We start from the raw sequence: 22,318 nt of genomic DNA, 5'->3' as shown, positions 1-22,318 counted from the left end.
TATCACACTTATTATATCACTCTATAATTATCTTTTAAAATAGCTATCTTTCCCATAATACCATGAGTTCCTATGGAAGAAATCATGTCTTTCTCAGTAGGCTTGATTTACTGGCATACAGCCCATTCCCCGGCAAGGGGTAAATATTTTGTAACAATGACATTAATAAAACAGAGCAATATTGACCTAGAGAATTGAGTCCTAAATTGTGGAAATAAAATACACGGCTCTTCTTGTTGGATATGTTTGGGACAGTCACTGAAATTGGTTCTGCTGAGTGGGAGGAGGGACACTGTAGGAACAGCTGGTGGCCAGAGGCCCGAGAAAATGCTGCGGGCGATGTGACAGACAACATGGTAGCTGTTCTCATCTGCCACTGGAGGGAGCAAACAGCGTAAGGACTCCTCGAATAATGGAGGAGGCCAGAGACAGCTGGCTGAGTTTCTGGGTGAATCAACAAATGTTTGTGGAGCCCCAGCTATCAGCAGAAAATGGAGTCTCAAGAGAGGATGTACAATCTTTACTAGGATTTCCTGAATTTAGGGAGATCCTCTTTTCAAAAGATCAGATGTGGGTCAGCATTATAGGACCAAATATGATTTCCTCCATCTGCAACCGATCCTTGATTGGGTTAGTGTCAAACAGCCTCAGCTTTCTTAGCACGACCATCTGCTCCATAAGGACTTTGTTATAATAAACAGAACATACCTTCTTTTATGTGAGTCACTGTAAACAATCCCCAAATCCTTGCAAGAGAGATAATCATAGGATGGAAAACTTCTTTAAACTTCTTATTAGGCCCTTAAAAGGTAGAATTATCATGAGTGGAAAAGAAGCCAGCTAGATTTTGTGTTGCAAATAATGCTATGATCTAGAAGTGATTATTATAAGCCTAAGAAGAAAGTGAAATAAAATTATGACAAATAACAAGCCTTTTTTTCCTCAGCAACCCTCCCTCATATTTGAGTGGAATTTGACCTAAACAGTAAACTCATCTGCAGGTTTCTTCACTCTAGAACCTGAGAGAAACATCTGTTTAACTATTTACTGATACTTTAAAGGACGGAAATTTTAACCTCAGAAAAGATCCAATTGCATTCCAGAGTAGGAAAGAAAGGCCAAATTGCTGTTGAGGAGCTAGAGAAATTAGTTATATAACAAGCTGGCTATTAGTTGGGCAAAATGGTAGGTTTGACTCACCAGGTATGTATTTTCATTTGTGACTGGATGCTACAACTCACATCTTCTTTCACGAACTTTGATTTTCAATATAGGAAGTGGGAACTGTGGCTTCTTTCCTGCCTACCAAGAGAGGTGTTCCCCATCACACGAGGAGCTTTGGGGTACTTCCTCCTCGGAAGGTCATTTAGGGTTTCTACAGTGATCCGGGCAGTCTTCTCCCCATGGACAGTCAGAAATTTCTTCTTGAGGTCTTCTGCCATCCACTATAATAGATAAATGCAGACTTCATGCTGATCTCAATGACAAACACACAGACCTCATTGTAGCTCACAAACCGAACAAGAATGAGCAGAACCTACCATGGGTAACAAAACGAAGACAGACACTTATAGAACAGTGGCCTAATCAATTCGTAATTAAATTCACTGCTTTGCATATTTTCCCATCTCTTGTAGCTTAAAAAGAACTAAGGGAATTTTAATTAAATCTTAACTTATAAACAAACAAGAATCTTATGTGCCAGAGATGAGATTTCTAATGTCGACTTCTCAACCGAAGAAATAATTGTTGGCTAAGTTACAAATGATGATAGAACATCAACAGACAATGAACTCCAGTGCACTGGAGTGTGTATGCTATTTATTATCAGGCGAGCTTAGAGAGTGGAAAAACACCGAGTACACCAGTGAACAAGAGACCCGGGGTCTAAGTCCAGCCTGGCTGCGAACTAGACAGGTGAATTCAGGAAAACCCCCAAATCTCTCCAGGCCTGGCTTTGCTTTATCTACAATTAAGTATTTGACTAGAAGGTCTTTCGGCTTTCAGAGACTGTTTGTTGAGGCGAAAAGCCTAGAATGTTAGACTTTTTAAATAGCCAATGGGGAAGGTTTGTTGATTCCAATGCAAAACTGAGGGCTTTCACAGCTATAGTAGAACACTGGGACTTCTTTCAATTAGCACAAACAATTAATGGACAGACTTTCTTTAAAGTGTTCCTCTCATCCATTTCTCTAAAAGCCGTGGCAACACAAGTGATTGTTGGTAGTAAGATGGAATAAACAAATAGAAAATAACTATTTGTGAGGATAATTTGCAGATAGTTGACCATGCTTAATAGCATGACTTTTTTCTTTTCTTCCCCTTTTCTTCCTCTTCTCTTCTTTTTAATGAACTTCTGTGCCCACGGGTTTGATCCAGTACAGGAATCATATAATACGTATTTTCTAAGTCTAAAACTTCCTTTTCCACTTGGTCTAACTAAATTTGCCACTATTTTAGGGTGCTCAGAAAAGAATATGGTATTCAAGGAAAAGCCCTTGACTTCCCATTGCTCCTTCACACAAGTGTTAGAACCACTGGTCTAGTGTTATGGAAGAAAGTAACTGTGAGGCCCAGAGAGGTCATGACCTGGTCAGGGTGACACAGATGGTTAATATGAACAGGACCATGAACCCGAGGGCATCAGGCTCCCCGCCCAGTCCTCTGAAACTGAAATGGTTCCGTGCATCCAGAGGAAGCATGATTTAAACCATTTCTACTCGTTAATAATAAACAAGGGAACCATTTCTCAAGGGAGTTGAATTGCTTAATTTTCTTGGAATTAAATTTGATAATACCTTTGTAAAAATACTTTACGCAGAACTATTTTGTTCACTGTGGGGGGTCATCTAAAGGGCAGATTTTTTGGTGAGAGTTCCATGTTTTCATAAATTGCTTCACACCGAATAATTTCAACACTAAACAAAAAGCATGGTAGCAGCTGCTTAACTGACAAAAGGGATGGAAATGGGAACACTAATTAAAGGCGGATTGGCTACATGAGAAGTTCTTTATCATAAGGATTCTGTCGTTTTTGCCTTCGGTTATGTGTTCTGTTGGAAAGGATGACAGAGAGATGGCAGGCCCAGGGAATGCATTAAAAGCTCTGATTAATGAAATAATTCATATGCTCCTCTCCACAGGGCAGGACAGTGGTTCCCCAAGTGTAGTCCACGTATCCCTGAGAGTCCCTGAGACCCTTTCAGGGGTCTCAAGGTCAAAACTATTTTATAATGCAAAGTGTTATTTGCCTTCTTCCTTCTCATTCTCTCGCGAGCGTACAGTGGAGCTTCCCAAGGGCTGGACCTTGTGTGGTACCGGGTCTGGCAGCATATAGACAAGGACATGTGAATCCAGCTGTCTGCTTTTAAGTCCGTACTAAAGAGAGATGCAAAAATTGTGAAATAATGCCACTCTTCTCAACGATTTTTCTTTGGAAAAATATAATTATTCTTCATGAATAACATGCTATTCATGCCAATGTGCAGTGGGTTTACCCATGTTATTTTCAAATAAATAAATAAATAAATGTTTAAACTATTTCCCAGTTTTAATTACAAATACTACAAATATCAATAGACCCACATAAACAAAATCTCTTTAGGGTCTTCAGTAATTTTTAAAGCTATAGGTGGCCCTGAGACCAAAAACTTGAGAGTCACTGTGCCAGGCAATGGTGACACAATGGCAAACACCACACTGGCCTCCCAGAGCTGACTCAAGCTCACAACCCCTTGAGTAAATAGGCAATTGCCATTAGGCAGAAAATACCCTATGGGAAAAGGTAGAGTTCTAGAGGGCACAGTGGGCCTCCTCCCCAACCTGGACATGAATGCTTCGGCGAAAGGGTTCTGAAAGAAATGGAGAAGACATTTCTCAGCCAACACCTTGGACCCACCCCTTCCATCTCTTAAGTATTCAGTGTCTCCCTTTTACCTGTACTCCTCCCATCAACAGTCAAACTTCTTCCATAACACAAGAGGCAAAACTCAAACTGTTCTATCCCAGGTTCCTTCCAGCTACTGCGTTCTCTATTTTCTCTCCTTTGGCTAATTCTGTAAAGCATTCTGGCCTCCCTGACTCCATTTCTTCCCTTCCCAGAGCTCCTGCAACACACTCCTTCCTGATTTTGTGACAGTTGATGGAGCCATCTCTGTCACTGTTTTCTGTTCTCATCCTACTTGATCTCGCAGCAATACTTGGTGCATTTGACCACTCTCTCCTTCTCAAAATGTCATCTTCTGGAATTCCTGTCTTCTGATTGGTTTGCCCTCTCTGGCCTCTCATTCTCTCTCTCTCTCGTGTCCACTCATCCTTCCACCTATTCATTAGTGGTTGGAAACCCCTAAGGACTTCGATCCAGGGCCTCTCCTCAGCTATGTACTCACCATCCCTCTGGCTTTGAGCCCAAATGGCTTGTAAATGTAAACAATCAATCCCAACCTCTCCTCTGAGCTTCCAACTGCCTACTTGTCACTTCTCTTTAGATTTTTTAAAAAGGATGTGAAAATCCAAATTCCTCATCTGTCCCCTCAAAGGAGCTTCTGCTCCAGTATCTCTAACTTCGCATCTCATTGTGCAGACTGAACGCCTAGGAGTCACTCCTGACCCTTGCTGCTCCTCTTCCACCCACTTACATCCAATCCGCTACCAGTATCCCTCTTGATTTCGCCTCTTAACTCTCTCTCCCATTTGTCCTCTCTCTCCATCTCCACTACCAACACCCGAATCCGAGACACCACCGTCCCTCTCCTGGGCTGCGGCCATACCCACTTGTCACCCTGCATTCACTTATAACCCAATCTTCTCCATACGACAGCCAGAGAGAGCTTTCAAAACTGTAAATATCCTTTACCAAAATCCTGTAAGGACTCTCCATTACGTGTACAAAAACTTCATATCCTTTAGCTCTGTAATATAGGCCTATCAGGGTCTGGCCTCCTCTTCCCTTCCCAGCCTCACCCCCGGGGTAGGGGGTGGGGTTACAGTGGACCTTCCAACATGCCATGCCCTGGTCGTTTGGAACGGCTTGTTTTTCCTGAAAGTTACGAGTTCTTCAAAGCCACAAGCCAATGTGCATGATTTTTACTTTACCTAGAATTCCCTCTCTATGTCCCATTCATTCCCCCTTCCCATCTCCTGATAACTTCTACCTACAATTCAAGTTTTAGCTCAAGTTTGGCTCTTTGGAGAAGCCTCTCTCTTCTCTCCCTATCTCACCCTTGCTCTGTGCTCTACTCCCAGATTCTGCTGCTCTATTGTTAATTGTTACTGGCACATCTGACTCCTGCATTTGACTATGAGCTCCTAGGGGACAGGCAGTGTGTCATTTCTGTATCCTAAGTGCCTAGCTCGGTGCTGACATTTGGGAGGCTCTCAACAGAAGTTTGTGCAACAATTACAAGTAGGTCCATGGATGTCTGGAGGAACAAGTAAAAAAGGGGGGGGCACCTGGCTGGCTCAGTGGGTGGAGCCTGAGACTTGATCTCGGCGTTCAAGCCCCCGTGTAGACTACTTAAAAATAAAATCTTAAAACAAACTTAAAAAATAAAAGGAGACCATTAGATGCTTTTAAAACTCTGCCAAACTCTCAGGAAAGTGAGATCTGGAGGTGGTAACTACCCTCACCTGCCTAGGGTTTGTACCCTGGATTTTCCTTGGATTTTTAATGAAGATGCTTGTGTACCAGAACAGACTGTGACTGTCCTGCTTTGGTCACAGAGTGGGAGTTGTACTAGATGAGAGGTCAGAGACAGGGTGGATCTACCCAGGGGCAGGTCCTGGGGGAAAAATTGTCTTTCACAGGTTCCTGAGAGTGACAGTAGTACAAAGGTGACCATGGGGACAAATGGATATTAAGCCAATGAAGATTTTGAGTAAGTAAAATTCGCTATGACAGATATTGTCTTTTTTCACCCTGACTTTATTTTTAGTGGATGAAAACTAAAGAAACAAGTTATAAGGATGAATGTGTTTTGCCTTGAAGATGTTTCACATTTTCCTTTTGACATTCAGGTTAAGATATCTGAGTAAAAGACGCTGGAAAGTATCAACTGGGGATGAGCTGACAGGACTGTTTATTCCCTCACCATTGGCATAAAGAGAGAAATAAATCAGGAGAAAAAGAACATACCATTAGTTCAGGTGGAAACACGTTCCTGAGTTGGGTCCACAGGCTGAAACCCTTCCTTTTCATATAACCTGGTACAAGCCTTAAGAAAAAACAAATAATGTTTTAGTCTTTTGGTAAAACAAAGTCAAAGGTTGATAAGCATCGTGGGCATTGAAATCCAAGGCAGGTGTTGAATTTGTCCTGTTTGAAAGGCGGTGGCCTGTGTGGGGCGGGGGGGCACGAGATGGTACAAGACCAGATTAGGGGCTGGTTTCACTCTGGCCGGAGGAGAAGGTGGGGGCAGGAGGCAGGGAGAGAGGGAACTGGAGCTACTAACCACCTGCTCCTGCCCAACTCTGGCGCAGCTGGAGAAAGATGAACTGCAATTAGGGGTAGCAGAAGCTCAGTTCAAAAGACCGGTACACACAGCGCACTCCCCAGGCAGGCAGGGAGCGAGGGGAGGCAAGGAGAGGCTTCCTGGAAGAGGGGCAAGGAGGCAATTCCAATGGGAGGCTGGGAGGCTGTTCACAAGGTGTTAGGAAGAAATCACGTAGATGGCCTTGACTCCAGGGGAGGGACTAGGAGATGGTGTGCGAGGCAGGTCAGACCAGGCAACAGAAAGTTTTAAAAGGCAGGCTTCAGATTTGTGAAGGTATCTGGGGCCAGTGGGAGTCACTCAGTATTTCTGAGCCAGTATTTCTGGAAGACTAATTTGGCTGTGATATGCAGTGGTTCCCAACACGAGACTTGCAGACTGGTTGTATTTGTCACTAGGGGAGCCTCGTAAAAATTCAGAGCTACTCGTGGGCCATACCATATATGGTTCCAATCCAGTAAAACACAGGTCATCACATTTTTAAAAGGCTTCCTAAGGAATTCTGGGAAATTTGGGGGAACCCTGCCGTGAGTTGTGTGGTGTGGGGAGCTGCTAGGAGGAAGGTGACCAGGTATAGAACTCGTCGCAGTACTCTCAGTGCAAATGAAGGCGGTCTGGACCTGGGCAGCGCGTGCAGAGGAAAAGCCATAGGTGAGTTCAAGGACCAGTGCATGGGAAAATCATGGCACCTTGGTTATGGGGGAGCAAAAACAAAGACTGGTGGTACCATTCATGTAAGTGCGGAGAGAGACTGGTTAGCAGAACAAGAGGGGAGGTGACGATGAACTCAGGATTAGGGATGTGAGGGGAGGATGGAGAGCACGGAAGCGGAAAAGGTTTGGAAATCATTTATGGAGATGTTGCCTGGAATCTCAGGAATGGATGAGACATTAAGTGAAGAAAGTGCATGAGAAGAATTTAGTTGGAAAGGGGACAAGGAGGGTGAGTGCAGAAGGAACGTGGGGACGAGTGCCGGCTGCGTCTGTGAGAAACACAGAGGAGGCAGGGCTTTGCCCAGTATCATCCCATGTGTGGTGAAGACAGGAAAGCAGAGTTCAGTGGGAATAGGAAAGGGCTCCCCACGATAGAGCTGGCCCGGGGACGCACAGCGCAGCTCTGACTGCCGGCTGGGAGAGCTCCAGGGAGGTCCACCGCTGAGCAGTTTATGTCCTATCAGGAACTAAACATGATTAGTGGACATGTGCCGGAAGGTGATGTGGGGGAAATTACAGCTGAAGAATGAGTAATGGTTAGATGAAGCACTTTATGAGATTTTCTGTAATGCTAGTTTTTTATGCATATACACTGCCATCCTGGAGTTCATTCTTCTTTATGTTTCTATTGATGTCAGAAGCAACAAATGTGGCTCCCAGGAGTCCATTCTCAGCGTCGTCCTTAGGCCTCAGGTCACTGGAACTCTGCTCTAGCTCCCAACTCTGTCCCTCTTTTGCCACACCCCTTCCCAAGGGGCAAGGAGTCCTCAGGATCAAAGGGACCCTCCACACTCAGCCAGTACCGTCTTCTAGCCACAGGCTGTCCCCTCAGAACTCCCTGCCCCAAAGGCTCCAAACCCACTTCCAGGGCCCATGTTGGCCTCTGCTCTAGTCCCTTCTTCCAGAGAGGGCAGAAGTACAACTAGGAACTCACCCCTAAGCCTGTATGGTGGCCAAGAGCTGGCTGTCTGGGTTGGATGGAGCTTGGACATGGAGCTGGGTGTCCAGTCTGTGACAGCATCAGTGCAGGACAAAGCTGGGCAGGAAGAGAAGAGAATTGGACGTCTTCTGTTTGACCTCTTACTTCAGCTCCTGCAAATGAGAGGGACAGGTCTGTCCTTTCCGGCCAGCCCAGGCAGTGATATTTGGTGATCACCAGGTACGCACCCATGCCAATTTTTAAATTTTTCCTCTCCCCTTTCCAATCTACTCCAGAAACCAAGTGAGCTTTATTTTCAGAGGGAATGTGTTTCTTTTTTTTAAAGATTTATTTATTTTTTTTTAGAGACAGAGAGGGAGAGAATGTGTGACGGGGGGTAGGGGCAGTGGGAGGAAAGGAGAGAATCTCGAGCAGACTCTGCGCTCAGTACGGAACCCAATGTGGGGCTCGATCTCACTACCCTGAGCGGAAACCAAGAGTCAGAAGCTTAATCAACTGAGCCACCCAGGCGCCCCCAGATGGAATGCATTTGTAACTACTATGTCATCCATAGGAATTTTGTTTTGTTTAAACTTTTTCTGTACATGCAGTTATAAAATTAATGCATGTTCATGTAAAAAAAAAGTCATGTAGAGTTGCTGTAAAATCTAGAAGATAACTTCATAATGCAACCATATGAAGAGAACTACTATTAACGTGTGCATTTCCTTCCATTTCTTATCTTGCTGTGTATGTGCACATGCTATATATATATAGACAAGTTCTTCCTTCCAAATTTGGTGTCAGAGTGCTCAATTAAAGTTTTTTTTTACTTAAATCACTTTTATTTTCAAATTCAATTATTACACAAAAAAGGTTTTTCAAGATAGTTGAAGTTCCAATCATATGGGTACGCCATAATTTATTTAAATAATGCCTTATTGTTGAACACTTATTTCTAATTTTTGTTATTATAAATAACATTGTGACAAGCACATAGTAAATCTTTGACCTACCTCTATTTCTCTGGGGTACATTCTTGGCAGTGGAAATGCTGGTTCAAAAAGTGGGTACGTAGAAATTTTTAATTCCCTGGATACTTTCTAATTTCTAGAAAGCTGTCTCTTGCCAAGACTAGTTCTAAGAACAATTCCAAACATTCATTCTTAGGAAAAACTGGCATTGACTATGCAACTGCTATGTGCTTGTCACTGTGTTTGGGACTTTATATACATCACTCATGTGTATCATCTAGTCTTCCCAACAGCTTCCGTGAAGTATTATCCCAAGTACACCGAGGAGGAAGTTAAACTCAAGCTGGAAAGCTTCAGGGCTGGGACTTGAGCAGGGTCCTGTCTTCCCAAAGTTGGTGTCACCATGCTGGAACCATTTTTGGTGAGTTGCCATTTCCTGCAGGCCCGGCATGGGGATCACTTCCTCCCAGGAAGACGTGGGTTTGCGGTGGTTGAAGGCCAATGGAAGGGAAGGGGTAGAAGCACTGGGAGAAGGACAAGTGCTTTAAGAACGTTCACGAGGTCCCCACCAGCACCCCAAGCCCTGTTGATCAGGTTCAGCCTGACAGACCAAATATGGAAAGTTGCAGATAAGAGAGAAAGACACACTAGCTTTGTTCTCAGGCTTCTTTTCTTCTTGACCCAAGCAACATTTCCCTTCCCCATTCATTTGACAGCAAGATGAACTCTATTGAAGAAAAACGGGGATGGCAGAGCAGGAATCCTAGAGTTGTAAAATACCAGAAGAGGTATTAATAACGATGATGATGGTGTTGATGGTGATGATGATGGTAGTGGTAGCAGTGGTAGTTGTAGCTGTATTAATTGTAGTAGACATTTTATTTAGCACTCGGTATGTGCTCAGCCTGATTTGTACTTTACAGACATGATATAATTTAAATCCTCATGATCATAATCTTCTTTTACAGGTAAGGAAACAGAGACTTAGGAATGTTGAATAATTTATCAGGTTATATAGTTAAGAATAGCAGAATTTGAAGCTATGCATTTTGACAACGAAGTTCATGCTTGTAAAACAAAACTGTATTGCCCGTAATTGCTAATAACAACTATAATTTCCTGGCTATCTACCACAATCCAGTGCTTCCCATTCATTAAGGCATCTAATGCTCAAAACAACCCCTTCAGAGACAGGAGTAGGGAGCAGGCTGCCCAAGAGAAGACTGACCCCCGGCTGCCACTGAGACTCAGGGGCTGGCTCCCATGAAGGAGTCTTCCTTCTGCTGAATTTCAGCCTGGGAATCTGGCACAGGTCTTTCCTCTGTGTTTGTCTGATGACAGTGTTCTGGCTAATTAAATTGACTCAAGTAATCTTTAAATTCATGAGGAAATAAAATGAAATACAGGTGATGATGGAAGGTACCTAGACTCTAACACATAATTTCAAATAAATAATGAATGAATAAATGACTTGAAAAATGAATGAACAAATATATAAATACATCTTACTGCAATTTGTCTTGCTTCCCCAGCTCAGGTAAATAGTCATACTAATATTTATGGCTGCAACGCACCGTAACAAAAGTTTTACATGGATTATTCATGTCAATTTTGTTTACGTAGTTCTCTAGTCTCCATTCCTCAGTCTCTTCTGTGGACGTATTTCCTTCATGTCCCCTTTGGCATCATCTTAACTCATTTCTCACTTTTCCACATCCTTTTTTTTTTTTTTTTAAACAATTTAGGAATCCAAACATCTCTGGCTATCCAATTTCTGCAGCTTGTAAGGTATATTTTTGCAGGAGAAAACTGTATTTTTAAAGTTAATAATTCCATATAGTCTTTCTCAGTTACTTATCATAGTTGTTGAGGGGGCTGTGTGCGGAGGTAGTGGGTAGACGAGGGTCTGACACTAATGCTCTATGGACGTTACATATGCTCAGTGCCTATTGATTCTGCACAACATGAAAGATGGAAATGGTTTCTCCTCTCTTCCTCATAGGCCATTAGTACTAATCAAAGATGGAATCAGATTCAGAGAGGACAGGTATTTATTTCACAAAAATGTTTTGCTTTGACGGTGATTCCATAAAACGTGCTGCTGAAATGGCAGTGTGAGGAATAGACTCTTCTCTGCTTCTCCTCATCACAAAGCCAGACATTAGGAAGATGGCCTAATCCGTTTTCAGGCAGAATATGTTATTTTTATAACCTTCACTCTTGAAGAAGCCATTAAGGTGCTACCTGTCTGCATTTCTGAGAAAAATATCAGTGGTTACCCTCACTGAGATGGGCAAAATGGTAAACCTCTGAGTCTCTAATGCACAATATTGTGCTTTCCTTGAAAACCAATTCCACGTAATGGCTGTGATGCTTTGCTACTGAATGCCGAAGAGCTGGCTCAGCAGCTGGCAGTGGTTTCACACCCCCAGGACTAAAACTTTCCCCGCTCTCCACAGCGGGTCTCCGCCTAGGACCGCAGCAGACATTAGCCAGGGAGAAGGAAATGCACGATATTTCAACCCAAAGGCAATGTCTCTGCCCTTGGCATGTCTCCCTTGGTCATAACCGGGACTATCCTCCTCTCCCTCCAATATCATATACAAAATCCTGGTAGTTTTTCTAGATTGAACTAGTGTCCTCAGAAGACATGTGGGATACAATTCTGGAGTGCACTCTGTGGAAGTGTGCAGAGCAGGAAATCAGTGAAGAGGAAGGGAAAGGACTGAAGAAGCCCCTGGCGGGGGGCGGGGTGGGGGGCGGGAAGTCACATACCAAAGATGAACACGTTGCATGAGCAGAGGCACTGACCGCTTCTGTTCCAGACTATCTTTCCAAGGATGTTGCTATAGTGAGCAGCCTTGGAAGGCAGACAGTGTCTGTCTGAGAAGGAGTTAGCAGGAATGCTTACGGTCCAGTATCATAAAGATAACATCACCTTGTGGGAGTCTAGACATCACCCAAACCCAGAGGGATGAGACCCACTAATGGTATTTGGCCATATTAAGAAAGCTAACAAAGAAGGCAGAGACCACATGATCATAAAATACAAACATGAATGGAAATCCAGGAACCTCAAAGGAAAGAAGAGGGTAGAGACATTGTGGGTGAGAGCTTAAAGAGAAACAAACAGAAATGTGCCCACAACTCTCTGTAGTGCTTGCTGAAGGTAACTGTCTATAGACTCACTCCTTCTTTCTTTCCTGTTTTTAAACTAGATCCTCTGATCTTTGGTCTTCCTTGTTTTTTTATATCTATTTCTAGGTCCCTAGTTTTTGGCTAAATGTTGAACCCAGCTTCCTTGGTAGGAAGGATCCTCTGCGGCCCCAATATGGGATCTCTTCATACCTCCAATCGCTATCAGTTGAACCAACATCTAGCTCTCAGACAACACAGGTCACTTGGTCTATCCAAAGGTATGGATGGGGCTTCCCTAAAGCAAATTAGAAAACTGTAACAGAGGGGGCACCTGGGTGGCACAGCGGTTAAGCGTCTGCCTTCGGCTCAGGGCGTGATCCCGGCGTTATGGGATCGAGCCCCACATCAGGCTCCTCCGCTATGAGCCTGCTTCTTCCTCTCCCACTCCCCCTGCTTGTGTTCCCTCTCTCGCTGGCTGTCTCTATCTCTGTCAAATAAATAAATAAAATCTTAAAAAAAAAAAAAAAGAAAACTGTAACAGAGGAAGGATATAGCTGGGAAGGGATCCTTCAATTACCCAGGTTTAAAAAATTCTACCATTTCTAAAGAAGAGGGGATAAAAAGTTCTCGCCTGGCTCAAAAATCAGAGGAATAAATGAGGGGAATGGCTGTCAAGCTAACCACAAAGCCTGTGACAGAATGTTTGGGGGAGAACATGTTTGAGTTTATAACAAGAGAAGAAAAAGAATGCCAATGTTGTTACTCAACAGGATCACAGGCTTATAAGAAGCCAATTCCAGAAAGCACAGAGCAATGATGGACTTTCTCCTATTTACCAGAAACTGTACCAAGAAAATACAGCATGAAATGCACAGGAAGCTCTCAGAAATGTAAGTTGGAGGATGTAATTATAAATGAGGAAGAACTAAGGAGGTGGGAAGTCACTGGAACCAGATTGCTCTCTGACCAGCAAAAACAAAGAAAGGATGTGAAAAACGATAGAAGTGATGGGGCAAACTGACAACAAAGGCAAAAGTGTGTCGCAGAGCAATGTCCAGTTGTCTAGGGGATGTATTTTGTGGAAAATATCATCAACCTACAACGTATCAAACAGAGACTCAATATACTGCTTGTGAAGATAGAGTAATATTAACAGAAGTCAGAGAGAAGGCAGAACTATCTTATTCCTATTGTTGCTTCCATATTTCTTGCCAAAGGAATGCTTCATGAACTAAAAGCATCAGATAAGCACAGTTAAGAAAGACTTGAAGCCCAGGATATGTGGAGATTATAAGAAAGCGCTTAGCCTTTAAATTTGTTCAAATGGCAGATCAATCAAGGTGAATTACGTTCTATGACCTTAAAATAATTTGTAAATGAGATTGTGGAACCATGGTCAGTAATCTTTTGGAGACATCACAGAAAACCAGAGCAGTGCCAGAACACTGGAGACAGGTGACCGTGGATCCTGGTTTCCAAAAAGACGGATTTAGGTGAGGTTGACTTTGCTCTTGGACAACTTTCTGGATCTCTTCTGGAATGGAGTATTGATGAGAGGGCCTAGGGCCATGGTCCCAAAGAGGAGACTGTGTACTCAGAAAAACTAGCCTTATTCCCTTTTGAGATGAGACTTCTAGACTGAGAAACTGATCAGTGCTGTAGACACGGTGCACGGGGATCTCACAAGCCACCTGAGAGTGTCCGTGCTCCCTCTGTGGAGGGGATAGTGAAATCCAAATGCATGATACCACAGAAGGGTCTGTACTTGACTGAACAACAGCTCAATGTTAACAGTGTTGGTTAACTTTTTCATAGTTCTTTGCTTGGTTTACTGTGTCTGATATTTTAATCAACAACTTAACACAGATAGAAGGCAATGTTCATCAGATTTTCAAATTAATAGAGTAAAAGAAATACCACTTTAAAAGTCTTAAGACATTTCAAGTGAATGTAAGTTTATGAGTTATAAGAGATTTTTTCCTAATTCCCAACAGTCTACGATTTCCTAAGCATTAATAATACTTAAATAACAACTGTAGCAGCAACAGCTAAAATAAAAATACAGTTTTATTTTATGAAAATAAAAACAATCCAAAGGTCATTGCTTCTTTTAGCTAGCTCTAAGTACATAATTAAAAGATTTCTAAGTCCTAATATTTCCAGACACCCTTCCATTAATGCTGCAATTGCATCAAAGTCACCCACGCAGACGGACTCAATGAGCATATGCTAGTCGAACACACACTACACTAAAATGATCAGGAACAACTGATACAGTGCTAAGAATGTAATAGTCATATGGAAAATTCACTTTACTTTCTGGCTGGCTGCCTCAGTTTCCCCTCCTGGTAAACAGGGATGGATAATACTTGCCAACAGTGCTTGAGAGGCATGGATCATAAAGATCAACGATGAATGTCAAGTCCTTGGCCTCCTTCCTTGGAGGAAAATGTTCAAGCATCTCTGGTCCTCTTGTTAAAGCCAATATTCATTCTACAGTGTTGGGTTTGTGACTCACCCCCAAGCCTCCCATGGACTGCTCTGTGGAGGGCTCCAGATGGTTCCTTAGGAGTGTAGACGCTCCTTACCATGCCCAGGTTCAGAATCCACACTGGGTGCCATAGCCGTTAGCAAACTTTCCCTAAAAGGAAAGAACTTAGAGGATCCAGCCTAAAAGTGTTGGGTAGAAAGTTCTCAGAAATGAAACAAGGCTTCTGACTGGTAAAGGCAGAGGTAGGCACAGGCCTGTTAGGTACCAGCTGGAAGCGCTGTGGTTGTTCACATTTCAGATGCTGACAGAAGCTTTCTGGGGAGACACTCCGTGGGGGCGGTTGGGAGAGGAAGCCCTCAAAGTCACCCGGGGCATGGCTTCAAGAGCACAGTTCGGATTCAACCAAGACCACAGACATCGAGATTATCTGCGTCTATTTTGTTCCCTCTCTCATTCTGCTACTGCTTGGGGGTAAAAAAGAATTTGAATTGGAGGGATTTATCGTAAAGTCTTCTGTTCATAAAGAGAGCTCCAGCTCTTCGACTTTTCATTTCCTCTTCTGATGCTGGAGGGTTATCTGGTGTTCCATTCAGTTTTGGACATTTTTACTAATGCACCAGTACATGGGTTAAAAAATCCTATACAAAATCAGCCTTGAGATTAATGCACCTGTAACTCTGATGATCTGAGGAGTTTCTCGAAGGGAAAAGGACAAAAAGGCCTATGATATTTCTTCCTTCTGGCCTTTGGCTCTGTGGTCTGCCAGCAACCTTTAGGGCAATCAATTCCTTATGGTCTGGGAAGGAATTTTTAGAACAGACATAATCCTTGATCCCAGGGGCTTTCTAACTTAGCTTAGGAGATATTCAACAAATATAGTTTTGATTAAAGACTATTACATAACATGCCAAATTCAAATATCCAAATCACACAAGTATTTTTTTTTTCTGGTAGAATTCATAGCATGGCTATTTACACAGACCAAACATAGAATATGCCTCCTTGTCTTTCTCGTTTTATTACAAGAACCAAGATAAATGTGAATTGTCCCCTTTCTGTGTGCATAGGACCCACAATCTTCCTGAAGGGAGGATTCCTCCCTGAGGCGATGAGACGGTCCAAGATGAACAGATAGGGTGTCGCTCCCTCTGGACCACCTCCCCTCATATTTTTATGGAAGTATAACAAACTTCAAATGATACTATAGAAATCCAGAGAAAGATAAAAGAAATTAAGAAAAAGATAACTTTCCTTCCTATAAAACCCTTCACCTGCCATCATGGTCCTCTAAAACCCTAACCCATGGCTCAGACAAATAAAGAAGGCCCCTAAATCCATAGTTATTCTGAACTTGTTAACATATACTCTTACTTGAATGAGACACATCCTGGTTTTGCTGCTTCCTACACCTTCTGTGGTGATGACTGCAGCCCCAAAGAGAGAGTAGCAGACAGGCACCAGGCAGGCGGGGATGGAGAAGTGACCTCAGAGTCTGGACAAGGAAGCTGAGCGCTGCTCTCATTATAGCAGTAGTTTCCCCAAAATGGAAAAAAAAAAGTATTTAGGTGATGATAACAGCAATTACTTTGACATGAATGTCACTAGTTGAGTACAAATTAAAGCCGAGCTGTCACATAAATGATTTGGAATTTGAGTATGGCTACCTAAAAATGAATCTTTTATTACTTGGAATTAAGAAAGCCATTTCCTCCTGCAAACAATCTTGTTAAAAACGTGTTTCAGGAGTTGAAATGATCTCTATTTATTCCTATGCCCTTTTCAGTTTACTGGTTGTTATGGTTGGTCAAATCATTAACTCGTTGCCCTTCAAGCAATCTCGAGGTTATGTGTGATCTTATTATAAAGATTCGGAGGCTATGACAAAACGTCAAAGAAGACCACCTTGAAGGCAAGTCACGCAATAACCTCAGAGCGTAAACTCCATGAAGCAGGTCACTGGTTCCCATTGCCTAGGACGGGGGAAGCTTAAAAATACTGGTGGGAAGAAGAATGAGGATAATCAGCCATTCCCCTGAGTGGTCAGCCTGCTGGATACAGTGAAATTCACTGTAGCTCTCAAGGGGAGTTTAAGAGAACTTGAGCGTGCCCCTGAATGTGGTCATCTGCCTCCAGGAGGGCTGCGAGGAGGGTGGAGCGCAGGCTTTTAGACTTCTCCTGGGGTCTGGTTCTGCACTGAGGGGTGTTTTGGGTCTGCTGTCTGTTTTTCCTCTAATCAAATCCAGTCCGTCTATGCTCCCAACCCTATTTTTTCTCCACCTTCCTCTGCTACCCTCATTTTCTTCCTCCCTTAAGCCAAGTTGAACTTCAATCACAATGTAGCTCTTATACAATGTACACTCTTTCCTGCCCTGGAATAAAATTTCTTCTTATAACCAGCAACAGAAGCTTCTTTACTCAGCAAAATGGAACTAAATCATGCAGACACAATGCATTCAGGTGCATTTTTAGGTGTTAATGTATTTGTTTTTAAATTCTAAAACCAATGCTTGTTTAAAAAAAAATAAAAAATACAGGGGCGCCTGGGTAGCGCAGTCGTTAAGCGTCTGCCTTCGGCTCAGGGCGTGATCCTGGCGTTCCGGGATCGAGTCCCACATCGGGCTCCTCTGCTGGGAGCCTGCTTCTTCCTCTCCCACTCCCCCTGCTGTGTTCCCTTTCTCGCTGGCTGTCTCTCTGTCACGTAAATAAATAAAATCTTTAAAAAAAAAATAAAAAAAAATAAAAAATACAAAAATGTATAAAGCAGAAAATGAAAATACTTCTTCCCAGTTTTCACTCTTCAGAGTTAACGTTTACCAGACTCCTCTGTATACATACAGAATTTTCCTATACATATATGCTTACATACATGAATTGTTCTTGTTGGTTTCTAAAAAGTGAAGTCAACTATTCATACTATTTCGAATTTTGCTTTATTTCAAGTTACTTAAGGCTCTCTGTGCCTCAATTGCCTCACCTGTGAAATGGACAAAGAGGCAGTACTTCTCTCAGGGTTGTTGTGAGCATTAAATCAGTTAATACGTGTAAAGTATTTGGAACAGTGCCTGGCACCTAGTAAGTTCCCAATAAATGTTACTTTTTTCTCTTTCTAAAAATATTTAAATTTAAATTCAATTCAATTAACATATAGTGTATTATTAGTTTCAGAGATAGAATTTAGTGATTCATCAGTTGTATATAACACCCAGTGCCCATCAAATCATATGCCCTCCTTAATGTCCATCACCCAGTTACCCCATCTCCCCACCCACCTCTCCTCCAGCAACTCAGTTTGTTCCCTATAGTTAAGAGTCTCTTATGGTTTGCCTCCCTCTCTTTATCTTATTTTTCCTTCCCTTCCCCTACATTCATCTGTTTTGTTTCTTAAATTCCACATATGAGTGAAATCATATGGTATTTGTCTTTCTCTATTTCGCTTATCGTAATATACTCTAGTTCCAGCCATGTTGCAAGATTTCTTTCTTTTTGATGGCTGAGTGATATTTCATTATATATATGTATATGTATATGTATATATGTGTGTGTGTGATGTATAAATACACACACATAGCACATCTTCTTTATCCATTCATCTGGGCTCTTTCCATAGTTTGGCTATCATGGACATTGTTGCTATAAACACTGGGGTGCATGTGCCCATGTGCCCCTTTGAATCACTATTTTTGTATCCTTTGGATAAATACCTAATAGCTCAATTGCTGGGTCACAGGGTAGCTCTATTTTTTTTTACGTTTTGAGGAACCTCCGTACTGTTTTCCAGAGTGGCTTCACCAGCTTGCATTCCCACCAACAGTGTAAGAGGGTTCCCCTTTCTCCACATCCTTACCAACATCTGTTATTTCCTGAGTGATTAATTTTAGCCATTCTGACCGGTGTGAGGTGGTAGTTCATTGTGGTTTTGATTTGTATTTCCCTGATGCTGAGTGATGGTGAACATTTTTTTATGTGTCTGTTAGCCTTTTTATTATTGCCTTAAACTATCCATTAGTTCAGATTAATCTGTTTCCAACTTTTCACTATTATGAACAATGCTGCGATGAAAACTCTCAGGCTTTAACGTGGCACATCTGAGAAAGTATTTCTGTTGCACAAATTCTGAGAACTGGAATTTCTGGGTTGAAGGGTAAGCATGCTGTTAGGTCCAACTCACTCACCTTCTAAAATGTGTGTGTGTTAATACGGAGAATCATGTGTGAGAGGGTGTCTGTTCCCCCACGGCCTTCACCAACACTGAGTATTATCCATGCTACCATTTTCCAAATATGTGGGAGAAAGGGACAGTCCAAAATTGGCATTTCTTGTTATTTTGAGGTTTTTCCACTTTGGTATACATTTAGTGAATATTTGTATTTATTCTTCTGTTCTTTGACCATTTTCTATTAGGTTTCTGACTTACCAATTTGAAGAATTTAATTATATACAATGGATATTAACCATATTCTGTTATAAATGTCCAGATATTTTCTGCCAGCTTGTTAACCGTCCATTCGATTTCAAGTATCCTGCATCCTGCAGGATGGAGCTCCATCCTCCCAAGCCTCCTAGCTGGCATTTCTCTAGGCCATTCCATTGCACTAGCCACTTCTGAGTGGTACAGATGTGATATGACCAGTGGATCGCATGTCACACTCTCACCCCATTGCTGTGGGGCAGGTGCCCTCACTTGACTGTGTCTGATGCAGTGTTACATGGGGATCTTACGAGAGTGCACTTAACACTGCACAGGCCCTTAGGTGGTGATGGCTAAGGCCTTACAGGCAGGCAAGGCAAACCTTTACCCAGAACGCGTATGCATTTCTGTTAAAATAAATCACTGCTCCTTCCAGAGTGGAGTTGTCCGTGTGCTCCCCAGAGGCTAACTTGGGTGCTAGTTCTGATCTGTGCTGGGCAGGTTGGACATTCAGCAATAGCAACAGCTACATGGAGGCACAGCACCCATCCTTGCCCTCATGACTCTTCCCACACGCACTGTGTCAAGCAGGGGGGTGACCAATGGCAGAGATGGCTAACGTCGAATGCCATTTTGTGTATGTACTTGGTTGTTCAGTACCTCTTTCATGCTGGGAGATTTCAACTGAAACTGGAATTTCTGAGTGGGATTGCTGAGAGGCCCAACTAACTCACTTTCCAAAATGTGTGTATTAGTCCAATGAATCATGCACAAGAGTCTGTTTTCCCACAGCCTTCACCAACACGGGCTTGGGTAGACACAGCAAGTGTCTTTCAGTGCAACTTCATAATGTTCAGCCAGTTATTTCGGCATGGTATCTCATTCTGAAGAGTCAGATTAACTTGTTTTGTGAATGGAGGAAAGGTAAGGATTCCACATTGTTTTTTCTAAATTTATGTAGTGAACAGTTCATATTTCTAATGTGCAATATGAACATTTTGACACGTTGTACCCATTCCCATATACCCATTCATGAGCCTCTTGTCCCCTGTCTTCCAGTCTTTCCCCTTCCAGGTCCTGCCCAGCTGGCCAAACCATTTGCTACTACACATATATACCCTAACCTTGGGCCACTCTGTTTTCTACACAGAGTGGATAACCAGGTGCACTACCCAAAACTCTACCCATTGGGAGAAATTCCCCTCACCACCTTTGAGTGGCTCTGTAGTGCAGTCACTGTCCTTATCTGGCTTGTATGCACATGCTGATTTGTGAACCAAGCTTGGGCTTTTTCCAATCAACCCATTTGTGAACCAAGCTCAGAATTTTTTCCTTCTCCCTCAGCTTGTCATGAGGGACCTCACACTCCACCATGCAGTCATAGGCATGAACTGCAGGCGAGATGCTGATACAACAACAGTGGATACCTGGGTTCCTCCTGATCCTACTTGTGCTTGATTCTAGATGGATCACTTCCATCATACCTTCTTGCTTCTGGGACTGCTTGATTGTATTTTAACAACATCTTCAAGTTACTTCTGTGTATTTTAAAATTTAAGCAGCACTACATGGTGGCAGACAAAAGGAGGGATGCTTGAAGTGATAGCACCTTTTAGACAGAGGACCAAGGCTCCAGAGTGAGAAACAGAATGGGAAATTTTGATGATAAAAAAGGGGACCGTGAGACAACACTGGAGAGATAGTCTGGGGCCAGATCACAGAGGGAACATATGCTACCTTAGAGACTTGAGATATTATTCTGGTGGAACAAATAGGAAGTCATCGAAGGGTTTCAAGCAAGGCTGTAACATAATCATATTGTGTGTGTGTGTGTGTGTGTGTGTGTGTGTGTGTCCATAAACTTATATAAAACTTTCACTTTAATCTGGAGAATAGTTTGGAAGGGAAGCAGAATGAAAGCAGGACAATAAAAAGGAGACTACCACATAGGTTAGAAATAATGGTAGCTTGGAACAACACAGTAGCCATGGGAATAAAAAAGGGGAGGCACAGATGTAGGAGATTCCTCTGAGGTGGGACTGACAGGACTTCATGCCTGAACAGGTGCGTGCACCAAGAGAATGGAGCATCTTGGATTACTCCCTCATTTCTGGCTTAGCATCTCAGGGATGGCGTATTGACAAGGAGATCTGTTTGGGACCCATTAAGTTTGAGGGACACATCCATGTGGCAATGAAAGGCAAACTTGAAGAACCACTGCTATCTTAACTTGGCCTTGGGACAAGAGTTCTTGAGTTGAGGTTGTGACAGGGAGAAGGTGCCATCCCTTAGTCTCTAGTATTTTATACTTCAGTGTAGATATTTTTTTCTGCCCCTAATGCAAATGGAATTTTTCAGTGATTTTTGTCTTGCTGCTTAGCCCCCTTTGAGGTCTTGTCACTGAAGGCCATTGGGATAAATTTCTTATGATTGTCACAACTTCTCAATCTTTCCCACATTTTCTGTTTCTCTCCACATATGCTTTTTTAAAAAATTGAGATTTAATATGCATACCATAAAATTCACTCTTTTAAAGTGTGCAACTTAGTGCTTTTTGGTATATTCACAGGTTATATAACTATCACTACTATCTAATTCCAGAACATTTTCATCACCCCAAAAAGAAATGCTGTACCCATTAGCAATCACCTCCCCATTTCCGTCTCCCCTTCTTCCCTCAGCCCCTGCCAACCACTAGTTGACTTTCTGTTCCCATGAATTTCCTTATTCTAGATGTTTCATATAGATGGAATAATACAATATGTAGCCTTTTGTGTTTGGCTACTTTCACTTAAACAATGTTTTCAAGGTTCATCCATGTTGTAGAATATTACCAGTATTTCATTCTTTTGTATGGCTGAATAATATTCCCTTGTATGGACATATCACATTTTGTGCAACATATTTTGTTCTCAGTTGATACAGCTGGGTTGTTTCCACTTTTGGTTATTATGAATAATGCTATGAACATTTGTGTACAAGTATGTGTGTGTACATATATTTTCAACTCTTTTAGGTATATACTTAGGCATGGTCATTTGGTAATTCCATGTTTAACTTTTTGAGGAACTGCCAATTTTTTTCCAGTGTCTGCACCATTTTCATTCTTCTCGGTAATGGATAAGGGTTCCAATTTCTCCACGTCCTTACCAACACTTACTATTATCCATCATTTTGATTACAGCCA

The 22,318-nt window shown here is 42.4% G+C and overlaps 1 protein-coding gene and 1 long non-coding RNA gene across 9 annotated transcripts in view; one reads left to right on the top strand and one right to left on the bottom strand.

The window, feature by feature from the left end:
- LOC148110792 (uncharacterized) overlaps positions 1–22,261 on the bottom strand; it is a 61,232-nt gene extending 38,971 nt beyond the window's left edge. For 4 of the 7 annotated variants that reach the window (XM_087862470.1, XM_087862476.1, XM_087862480.1 and 1 more), the window contains exons 1-5: positions 16,388–22,261; positions 14,751–16,235; positions 8,136–8,293; positions 6,134–6,212; positions 1,201–1,445 (exon numbers count right to left, since the gene is read on the bottom strand). Coding sequence is in view for 3 of the 7 variants with exons in the window: in XM_087862476.1 (XP_087718602.1) it covers positions 1,201–1,217 (17 nt within the window). In the remaining 4 variants the exon portion in view is untranslated. The other 3 variants (XM_087862477.1, XM_087862475.1, XM_087862472.1) reach the window with 3 other exon arrangements.
- Positions 8,224–14,307, top strand: LOC123798187 (uncharacterized). 2 transcript variants are annotated; one of them, XR_015724656.1, is made up of 4 exons: positions 8,224–8,360; positions 9,376–9,515; positions 12,359–12,510; positions 13,003–14,307. It is a non-coding gene; the product is annotated as an uncharacterized LOC123798187 (long non-coding RNA). The 2 variants fall into 2 exon arrangements; XR_006781207.2 differs by lacking the exon at positions 13,003–14,307 and having other exon boundaries at positions 12,359–12,764.
- Positions 22,262–22,318: the final 57 nt, after the last annotated feature.

Source organism: Ursus americanus, chromosome 1 (assembly GCF_024610735.1).
Source record: "Ursus americanus isolate L20-20 chromosome 1, mUrsAme1.1.p, whole genome shotgun sequence".
Classification (NCBI taxonomy): domain Eukaryota; kingdom Metazoa; phylum Chordata; class Mammalia; order Carnivora; family Ursidae; genus Ursus; species Ursus americanus.
This window is presented reverse-complemented; position numbering and strand designations above follow the sequence as displayed.